Raw genomic sequence first — 11,340 nt, forward strand, 5'->3', positions numbered from 1 at the left:
GGTTTCTCTCTCCAGCCGGCGGCAGGCTAGTAACTCGAGCAAGTAACTGCGGCGCTGCCGAAGACTTCCTTAACCATGAAAGAAACGCGTTAAGCGGCGCGCTCTCGCTCTCGCTTGGGTCGCTGAGTGCGCGCATGCGCATAAGAATCCACTCTTAATTAACAGCGTAAATAACTCAGAATGCATGAAATGACATTACCCCCGTTAAGCGCAGCATATTGCAACGACAAGCGTTTTGCCAGTGACAACAGATAAGTACCGCACATGCATGAACTAGTACAAGCATTTAGCTGAAAACAACTTAATGAGCCCAAGCAACACAGATAGCCTTAGCAACATGCATGTTGCAGATAACCTGAGAGCATTAAATGGAACTTAGCTTGTGAAGACGTTCGAGAGAGTGAAACATAGCAGCTGTGAAATGGCTGCTTGATCTCTTGATATCCTTCTTGGGGATGAAGTTCCCATCTGACTTCGAACTTGAATGAATCGGAGGTGAGACCATTGGGGAAGCAAATTCCACTTCTCTAAATTCCCGATTCCTAGTGATGATGGTATTTTGCCTGCCGAATTCGCCATTTAATTAGCTATTGAGCAATGCGAAAACTGCTGATACTACTGCGGGACCTTATATATGAATGCTTAGATAGGTGTCTAATCCCATAGGTTGATGGGGATCAGCTGAGAGTCAGCTGATGCGAGCTTGACTAACGTGACCTGCCAGAACTAACGCTACGCTTGATGTTTAATCAGTATCAGTAGAAGTTTAATTCTTAGAATTGTAATACAAATATTACGTAATGTGCAATGCATTAGATTTAAATTCGTTTACTTTAAATAAATGTAATTTATTGCCATAAAACTTTGTTTTGATAGGAGCTGTCGGCATGGCGCGAGGCAGGTGGCAGTAGATATGAGCCAGTGTCTGGACGGGGGGTTGTAACACTCCAGGAGACAGAGGATTGATCTGCAGTCTTCATAAATGCACTGTGATCATTATCTGGGTCTTAGGGGGACACAAGGAAGCCATTTGTCATTGGCCACAAACACACACATGATCACACTTGCACAACCACACACACACACACACAGAAATAAGCGGTCACAGTAAGCTGCTATCTAAATATCTCCTAAATCAGCTAATAGATCTTGATTATAAAGGTGCTGATAACAACAATTTGGCAGTACAAGAGTTTTCTCTCTGATCAAATGTGCAAAAAAAGAGCAGCCTTAGTGTTACTATGTTTTTTGGCAGTATTCGGCCTGAGTCTGGCTCCCATCCATCCTACTCATTTCCAATCAAGCACATCTGTCAGATTAAACATGATTAACACATGGCCTGTAATATACACGCTGACTAAATTGTACATTTGGAAAATGTGCTGCAAGTTGTAACAGGAAATCAAGAATGTCACTTAAATACATCTCCAGCAAATTAACTGTGTAGCGTCACTAAATGTGCAAAACAGATACTGAGCGTTTAAATGAACTGAAACGATGGATGTACCGTCACATCTGAATGAAACAGGATGCTTCAAGCGGCCTTGGTGGCCAAAAAACGAGATGCAAGTCCATGAAGTGGAAAGCACGAGCAGGACCCGAGTGAGACCCGTCGTTCCCCAGCTCATTATCGTAGCCATTACGGGACTCCATTCAAGGCCTGATTAATCTCATTCAGGCGCCTCAAACGGCCAACCCGATGGGAGGACTGCAACGCTATCTGGAACTGCTAATAAGATAACTGGTGAGATCTGCGCTCCCTCTTAGCACATTAGCGTTCACACTTTCAATTTGAAACTATTTTCATTATCTGGACCCATAATTTGCCTTTTCCCAGCCACCCAGAGGGATGCTAGAAATGGGAACTTTCTTCAAGGGCAGGGACTGTTTAACGTGGCACATGCTTTGCATGTGAAATCATCTTTTTGTTCACCAGGAAAGGAGTATGAAGTACAGGTGAATTTCTTTGGTAGCGTTTGTGAGAGTAAATGATACCCTTTGACACAATACAAGGCAAGGACAATAGCTTGAAGACACTCTCTTAACGTCACATGTAGCCACAAAAAGCATACATTCTCCAAAACAAACACAAATACAGTCCAAACCTCTTTGTTCCAAACCCTGAAAAATGGGATTTCTTGACGCAAATCCTTATGTCATCTTTGCATTCTGAGGCCAATGTGATGTGATGATCGGTGTGGCTGTTTCTGCAAAGATTGATTACACTCATGCTGTGTTTGGGGTCTGAGGTTTGGCCTCACATACAGCAGAGCAGCACATGGACAGATTTACGATGTGCTCTCTCTGCTGTTTACCTTAGCCTCTGATTCAACATTGCTGCACAGCATTCATCTATCACGCACTAACATACGGCAACCAAGCAACAGCCTCTGGCATGATCATTTCACAGTGCTTCTATTGGAAAACTGTTTTATAAGAAATTGGTGGTTTTACTTAGCAAAGATGAAGGTTAAAGGAAAAGGTTATGAGGTTGGAGTGAATAAATTACTAAAGTAAAAAGAGTTTTGTAACTGTATAAAAAATAGGAATTCAAATTCTTTAATCATGAAACCTTTTTCACCAAAGTCAGCATATTACGCAGCAAAACCTTTTTTTTTTACATTGACACCAAATCAGCATATTAGAATGATTTTTAAAGAATCATGTGGCATTGATGACTCAAGTAATGACTGCTGAAAATGCAGCTTTGCCATCACAGGAATAAATTAAATTTATAATATATTCAAATAGAAAACAGGTATTTTAAATCGTAATGATATTTCACAATATTCCTGTTTTTATTTTATTTTTGATCAAATGATTGCAGGCTTGGTGACTTCTTTCAAATTTTTGAACGATAATGTAAGTGGTGAGGTACGTACGTCCTGATTGGTCATGTCCCAATATGGCCGCTCTCCATACGACATTACTTCCCACATGACAATCCCGTAGCTCCATACGTCACTGGCGGAGGTGAACTTCCTATATTGGATGGCCTCTGGGGCTGTCCATCGAATAGGGATCTTCCCACCCTGTATAAACCCAAATCATAAACATCAAGTCATCTCAAATCAAAGCACAAGTTTGCATTATGTTTCAAATCAAATATTACAAAACGTCTCACCAGGGCACTGGTATAGGTGGGATCCGATGTGTCATCCTCCAAAAAGCGTGAGAGTCCGAAATCGGACACCTTGCAAACAAGGTTACTGTTAACTAAGATGTTGCGGGCGGCCAGGTCCCTGTGTACGTAATTCATGTCTGCAAGGTACTTCATCCCAGAGCCGATCCCTCGTAACATGCCCACCAGCTGAATTACAGTGAACTGCCCATCGTTTTGCTGTAAACAAGTACAGAACAGAAATGGGTCAATACATAAAAATAAGTGGTATAAGTAGTGATTTTATTATTTGTTTAGCATGAAAATTTATGCAGAAAAAGACAGAAAGCACTCATATTTTTCAATGACAAAGAAACATCATCTAGAGTTATTTCACACTAAATAAAACCAAAGCCAAATGACTTTGAAGTTATCTAATGAGATTTAAGTGATATAAAATATATATATAATGGATATAAAATTATCATTTAATAAATGATAACAAAATAGTGATAATTTAGGTCTACTAAATGTTAAAATACTACTTTATTTATTTGTTTACTCTTCTATAGTTTTATTCACAGAAAGAGACATAAAAAAATAGTTTCAGTATTGATATCAATTCTGGCCTTGATGTTAAAAACCTGCTATTTATTATTTAAAATATTATTTTTTATGTTGTTACTACATTAATCTGAAGATTCAATATGAATCATTAAATATTTATGATCACAAGTTAGTCTATTATTCACAAGTTACATTATCGTTCGGAAAAAAAAAAAAAATAATTTGCACATTCCTAGTATCAACTCATAAGTAACTGTGTTACAGTTATCTCCTCTGGCTAACATATAAATCCCAAACAACAGCAATAAGGCAAGAATAAAGCTGTGGAAATCACGGTTAATATCTAGTATGCCCAGTCGGATAAGAGTAGAGACTGAACACAATGCATTGAGTCAAGCCTGGCTTGGGTTGGCTGTGCAAACGCTCTGGTGAGGATTGGTAGAGTTCATGCTACGCAATGCTAGATGAGACATTCGATGATCAATGCAGGCCGTGGCAAATCTTGCAGCTGTTGACCATGGTGGTCAGAAAGCCCTTTGCTCATGAGGAGGTCCAGCAGTTTCTGACCCAGCTGTGCTTGCAGCTGCCTCCATCTGCAGACCCTCCGCAGACAGCCATGAAGCAAGCAGCATTCAGCTTCTGATCATACGAGACGAGCCCAGCAGGCGCAGTGCGGACAGACACGCACGCGTCAAGTGAAGAGAGACGGAAAGCACTGGATTCTGGATGAAATAGCCATGAGATGTCTTCATTCTGTGTCACATACAAACCCTTCCTCCTCTGAGCAGCATGTGTCACACTCAAACGCTTCCCCCATGTTAAGTCGACTTGATCGAACTTCTCCTCAAACCTCCACAGCAATTAAGCAGCATCCATTATTCATAAAGCTGAAATCCTTCGCAAATACAGACTGGCACTCTAATCTGCTCACAGTGTTTGCCTATAGTTTAATTGGAGGGATTCTTCGCCTCAAAGTTATTTGGATCTGCAGTCTGAGTGAAGCAAACATTCTTTCTTTTCCCGATTATATGTGAATTATTCTATCCATGCTGTTTCTTCTTAGACACGTCTTTGCTGTCGGTTCTATTTGGCTGTGCTTAACTTTTCATTTGACAACATACCTTTTTGAATTTCTTTCCCTTTTGCTCTCTCTTGCTTCTTAATCCGCCACAAAACAACATTGGAAGTTGGATCAGTGCAAGAACGACAGGTTAGCGTTGAGTCTCCCTCTCTCTCAGTCCTGTCTTAGAAGAGCTCCCTCAGACTCATATTCTAGCGCTTCAGCACTAACACAAAATGTTGTCATCCGCTGTCATAGTGAGGTGCCACAACAGAGGCGTGTTGTTTTAAAAGAATTCAGCGTTCTGTCAGAAATGGATGACAGTCTTGAAGAAACAACACAATTGTGCAGCTACACAAAGATCTGAGGAGTTTCAAAGCTCTCGCACACCACCAAACTGACATTATGAGAGCAAAAAAAAAAACATTAGCTAGTCTTTTTCAAGTGTTTTAATATAGCATCGTGATTTGAACTCAAGAGTAAACGTGATGTATGAGCTGTTCATTGCCATTTTTTTTACATTTCTACTTACATTACTAGACATCAGTCATTTCTTCACGCGATGGCATGGTAGGGCATGTGTGTTCTGTAATGGGGTGGGCTGTGAAAGTATAAACACGAGCGAAACAACTGGCTGGCCAAACAGCTAAAATAACATCAGAACCTCACAATTACAGAGGTTACCGAGAGCTGGATCTGATTGTGGTGAGAAGAAATAAATTTAGTTCAAATGTCTAACAAATGGCTGGTCGTTTGGTTCCTGTTTACTCGCCTTCGTTTAAACGCCACAATCATGAAGGTTTCTTGTTCCAGATAATTACACTTCCTGAGCCTAACATCCCGAAAAGCTAGGCATCAAGGATAAAATAAGTTTTCTCTCGTGATAGATCAGAGGCAAAGTCCTTGCTAATGAGCAAAATAAATCATTCCTTCCCCAAAGATTACATATTTACATAAATCAAAGGTATTTTTTTTCAACGCAACACACAGAGAGCCCAATTAGTAGCGATCAAGGCATCCAGACACCTATTTTATCCACATCGGCTCTGCACTGAAATCAAATTGACGTGTGCCAGTCATCGGCTGACAGTGGCATTTTCTTCTCATTCCCCACGCTTGTTCTGTAAGCAAGGATTTTGGCAAATTCTTGCATTCGGATAATCATCTAAATGCATCTGCAGGATGGATGCTGTTAATGGAAACTGGAGAGAGATACAAAGTAGTTTCCTCAGGCTAAGAGTTTTCAGATTAAAACACCAAGCACAATTTTCTGATCACTATGTGTGTTCTGTGATATAGGTCGGAAGCACATATGGGGGCTCAGTTTGTGAGACACACCGCTCATCTGACGCTTGTAATGCAGAGAACGTGGCCGAGAGAGCGTGCCCAATGCAAAATGAGGGCATGACTAACCACAGAGCAACGATTCAACTATTTCTTTAAAGAGACCGCTTTAAAGCAAATGTTAGTGTGGTAACCCATAGAGATGAATGGAAGAGAATTGAGCTTATTACAACAGTCTTACAGCTGGAATCAATACTGAGAGTAGATGTTTGCTACAGGGGGGTCGCTGGGTATTAAAGAGAGACCCTGTGGAGAATTACCTGATGGACAGCATGAGAAATTAGGAGGGAGCATTTGTTTGATGTTCACCATGCTGATGTGCATACACACCTGCTGATGAGAGATTGAACTGGAATTTGAGTCATGTTTACATTACTGAGCTTGTGTTAGCGTGGGGAAATCCATATTTTTATACTGAATCAGTTCATTCAGAGGGTTTCGAGGAACTAGTTAAAAAAAACGATTGACTGATTTGTCATTGCCCAGAGATGTTCATACCCATTGCTCTACACATTTTGGGTTTAAATTCATTAAAAATTCCTAGCCAATACAGATAAGGTGATAATCATGGCTAATATTATAATTTCACATTATTTTGTTTAAAGGGGTCATATGATGCTTTTTTAAAGATCATTATTTTGTGTATTTGGTGTAACAGATAGCAAATATTTAAACTAATAACAAAACAGTACCTAATTCAGAAGCGCCAGATTGTCATAGCAAAGTCAGAATTACCTCCTCTCCTAGGTTCACGAAACGGTCGTCCATAAAATGCATTGCTGTTCTGTTGTAAGTAATCTTAAAGATTCCTAAATGCATCTACTTTCGGAAGGCCAAATAAAGTGCTTTTGCTTTCGCACTGAAACACAGCATCTCCCTGACATGGCTGCATCAACACTAACTGAGGTTACTGAAACCACGCCTTCTTTCTTTGCGTGCACATTTAGGCGACATTATGCAAATATTTCCACATAGTGAGGTAGATATGTGGGGGCATGTTAGAACGAGCCGTTTTAGGGGGGCGTGGCAGAGTCTTAACTTTGATAAAGAATATCTCTTTGGTTTTGAGACTTTAGTCTTTGCAACTTCAGGGATCTTATCTATGCACAATCAACTTGTAACACTCCAAAGAGAAAGGAAAACTTGAAATCGCATCATATGACCCCTTTAAATAAAAAAAATATATATAACACAAAAAATGTAATTAGTTGTTTTAAATGTGAATGTAGGCATCACAATATTATAATGTACAGTATGAAAAATGCTCATTTTCTTTTTAATTTACATTTTAATTAGGTTGTATAGATTGCATCATAGTTATTACACCAAGACTCGGCGCAAAAATGCTCACCCTGAGGAAAGAGTCCAATGAGCCGTTCTCCATAAACTCTGTGATGATCATGACAGGGCTGCTCTTGGTCACCACTCCCTCCAAATGGATGACATTGGGGTGATCAAACTGCCCCATGATGCTTGCTTCACTCAGGAAGTCCCGCCTCTGCTTTTCTGTGTAACCAGACTTCAGTGTTTTAATGGCCACGAACATCTCCCTCTTTCCTGGGAGCTTTAGGTTTCCACTGCACACCTCTCCAAACTCTCCTATGGACAGAGGCAAGTGCACTGTTCTTTAGGTCAAGGCACAAGAAAAATTTCATGGTAGAACACTCTTGGACGTTTGGAGGTTTGATTACCTGCTCCAATGACTTGCTCAATTTTCACACACGAGATGTCAATCTCCTTAGCAAACTCCCTCACAGCTTCATTGGGGTCTTCGTATGTAAATGGATCAATGTAGATCTTCATTCCTGGTGACACTTGAAAAAAAAAAACAGCTATAATACTCAAAACATTTTAAAAACGCTGCACAAAATACCGTACATCATAATAATCAGCGTTAATGTGTGAAAATATTAGTTACTGGGGTCTCTGGGAATGGCTGACTTTCCAGTAGCTTTGGATTTTAAGCATGACATGGGACCAGCTCATGACTACAGTCAGTGGAGTGTAACAGCGTTCGCCAAGAGAAAAGCGCTTTAATGTATGTATCATCTCTGGGATGTCATTGTCCCTGGTGGAGACCATATATCAGCAATTTCCACTCCTGCCAATCAAATGGCTTTTGGCTTCAGGTAAATTGGCTTAAGGTGAACTTAAGTGTGCTAGGACTTAAGTCATTCCTGCTTTAAATGCAATTATTCAGTCGATCAGCTTCAAATCTATCTGAAGGCATTTTAATAGACATCGTGTCTTCATGCAGCTGGAGAGGCTTTCTGTTGGTGATCTGGCTGCACAGACGTTTTTGGAATTGATAAATGTGCTCTTGCAACAGACAAGAAAAAGATAAGTAGAGTGGGAGAAGCGAATGGCATCAACCATCAAAAGATTTGTGAATGTCAAACGATAACAAATTGATGAGGTTGTAGTGTATGTGCTACTCTGGAGAACGTTCTTCTGAGCAGAGCTTACTTTTTAAGGGATAGTTCACCCAAAAATGAAAATCTGTCATCATTTACTCACCCTCACGTTGTTCCAAACCCATGTAACTTTCTGTCCTCTGTGGAGCACAGAAGGAAGCGTTTAGCAGGATGTTCATACTGCTATTTTCCAGATAATGAACGTGAATGTTTCTATTTGCTTTCATGATATGGACAAGAGCAGCATGAACATTTTGCCTAACATCCTTTTTTCACAGAATAGGACAATAATACCGGGTTGAAATGACATGAAGGTGAGCAAATAGTGACAATTTTCATTTTTAGTAAACTATGCTTTTAAGATTAAGAAACTGCATGAGACAAAGAGAGGGAAAATAATGAACAAGACACAAGTGAGAAGAGTGAGAAAATGAGAGCTCTTGAGCACTAATGGATGCATTCAGACTTTGGTTCTCCAGGTTTTACTGGCCCCATGCTCTTCCAGAAATAATTTCAATAAATACAGCATTTACAGCAGTCCTTTACCACTGATTACACAGCATAAAAGCTGTTTAAATTGATAAGGAAGGACAAAGAAAAATAAAACTTGAGAAAAAGTGCCAGACCATTTTCATTCAGCAGAGTGAGCAAGAGAGAGATAAACTATAAGCCATCAGAGGCAGAGCAAGCGAGCGAGCTTAGCTTTAAATGATTGCCTTGAGAGAATCTTAAAGATTTATTTCTATAAATGGAACAGCACTCCGAGGCTAAGATGGTATTTACTGAAGTATTGCTCATTTTATGACTAATCTTTGATGGATCTTGCTAACTTTGAAACACCTTGGCACTGAGATTTTTGCATTAGCTTTGTGTACTGCTTTGATGGGAATATAAACAAGTGATGGAAAAAGAACTGAGCAAGAGAACAAAGATGAACCACAGAATCGCTTCTAGGGGAAGTAGCTTATGCACTCTCTGATGGGATTTCACGGGAAGCTGTGGGATTAATATTTCACAGATGAATCTTGAGAAACTGAGGTCAACTTTGAGATAAAGGTGTGTTTGATGGTGAAAGAGATACAGTATCTAAATAGATTTGTGTGAGGTGGGTAAGTGGGAGAAATGGAGGGCATTAGTATGTAAAATGCTGATGGTTAATTACTGGCTTGAGGAAAGTACTGTATTTTAGAATTTTTGATCAAATAAATGCTGACTTGGTGAGCATAAGAGATTTCCATCAAATAACATATAAAAAATAAACCATAACGTACACTACCCATCAAAAGTTTTTGAACAGTAAGATTTTTAATATTTTTTTAAAGAATTCTCTTCTGCTCCCCAAGCCTGCATTTATTTCATCCAAAATACAGCAAAAGCAGAAATATTTTTACTATTTAAAATAACTGCTTTCTATTTGAATACATTTTAAAACGTAATTTATTCCTGTAATCAAAACTACATTTTCAGCATCACTACTTCAGTCTTCAGTGTCACATGATCCTTCAGAAATCATTCTAATATGCTGATTTGATGTTCAACATTTTATTTTTATTATTATTATTATCAATATTTATAACAGTTGAGTACATTTTTTCCAGGATTCTTTGATGAATAAAAAGATCAGCATTTATCTGAAATAAAAAGCTTTTGTAACATTATACACTATTACCATTCAAAAGCTTGGAGTCAGTATATATATATATATATATATATATATGTGTATATATGTATGTATATATATTTATTTATTTTTATTTTATTTTTTTGGAGGGGGGGATGATAGAAATTAATAATTTTATTTAGCAAGGATGCTTTAAATTGATCAAAAGTGACGATAAAGACATTTATAATGTTAAAAGATTTCTATTTCAGATAAATGCTGTTCTTCTGAACTTTCCTTTCATCAAAGTGACCTGAAAAAATTCTACTCAGTCGTTTTTAGCATAATAATAATAATAACTGTTCCCCTTCAGGAACTCGAGTTGCGTCGAACGCTTTGGGAACGCCCTCGGCGAGATACCGTACTGAAGCCTGTGTGAAATCAGTCCAATAGCGAAGCGAGACGTCACGAGCGGGGTGACGTAAGCAGCCAGGAAGCATAAAGGCACATCCGGCCAGCGCGCCTGTTAGCTTTTGCTCTTCAGCGAGCGCGTCTTTGGTGTGTGTGTGAATGTATGCAAAGCACTCAGTCAGTAAAAAAGTTAAGCGAAAATCAAAAAAGAATGTGGCGAGCGGACGGCGTTTCAAGTCGTGTGCTCCTCCTTGCCCACGTTATATCTCGGGTATGAGGAGCTCGTGGAGGTTGTTACTTGTGCTGTAGCTAAATTAAATATCGAATTGCCAGCCGAGAAACAGGACGCTCGTCCCAAAAGCAAGTTGGACGAGCGTTTCCTTAGAGCAAGATCGCACCCTTCACGTCGGGCCACCAAGGAAACGGCCAGAGCCATCGGCCATTCCATGGCAGCTCTCGTGGCCACGGAGTGACACCTGTGGTTGAATCTGTCCAAGTTACAAGATAAGGACAGATTCTTCCTGCTGGATGCCCCGCTATCGCCTTCTGGCCTCTTCGGTGGCGCAGTAGACACTGTCGTTGAGAGGTTTCAAAGGCAAAGCACCCCCGCTCTCGGCCGGGGTCTTCTAAACAGAAAATGGATCTGAGGACGTGCCCACCCTGGGGAGGAGAGGTACACACTTCAGTATACGGTGCCCGATCCTCCTCAGTGCCCTCGGGGAGACTTACTGATACCCCTGCCACCCCCGGTGCTTCAGGGCTCAGTAGGCTCCCGCGAGCAAAATTTCCAGCTGCCACCCGGCAACGGTACAGCATGGGAGAGCTCGCCCCCTCAGCTGGGGGT

General features: G+C 40.1%; 1 protein-coding gene across 1 annotated transcript in view; it reads right to left on the minus strand.

The window, feature by feature from the left end:
- The window catches only part of LOC107691322 (ephrin type-B receptor 2), a 170,916-nt gene that overhangs the window by 16,165 nt on the left and 143,411 nt on the right, over nt 1-11,340 (minus strand). The window contains exons 10-13 of the mRNA XM_016489871.1: nt 7,763-7,885; nt 7,423-7,670; nt 3,125-3,340; nt 2,883-3,032 (exon numbers count right to left, since the gene is read on the minus strand). Of these exons, the coding sequence (XP_016345357.1) occupies nt 2,883-3,032; nt 3,125-3,340; nt 7,423-7,670; nt 7,763-7,885 (737 nt within the window). The remainder of the gene's footprint in view (nt 1-2,882; nt 3,033-3,124; nt 3,341-7,422; nt 7,671-7,762; nt 7,886-11,340) is intronic.

Source organism: Sinocyclocheilus anshuiensis, unplaced genomic scaffold, assembly GCF_001515605.1.
Source record: "Sinocyclocheilus anshuiensis isolate Anshui unplaced genomic scaffold, SAMN03320099.WGS_v1.1 scaffold1154, whole genome shotgun sequence".
In the NCBI taxonomy this organism is placed as follows: Eukaryota; Metazoa; Chordata; class Actinopteri; order Cypriniformes; family Cyprinidae; genus Sinocyclocheilus; species Sinocyclocheilus anshuiensis.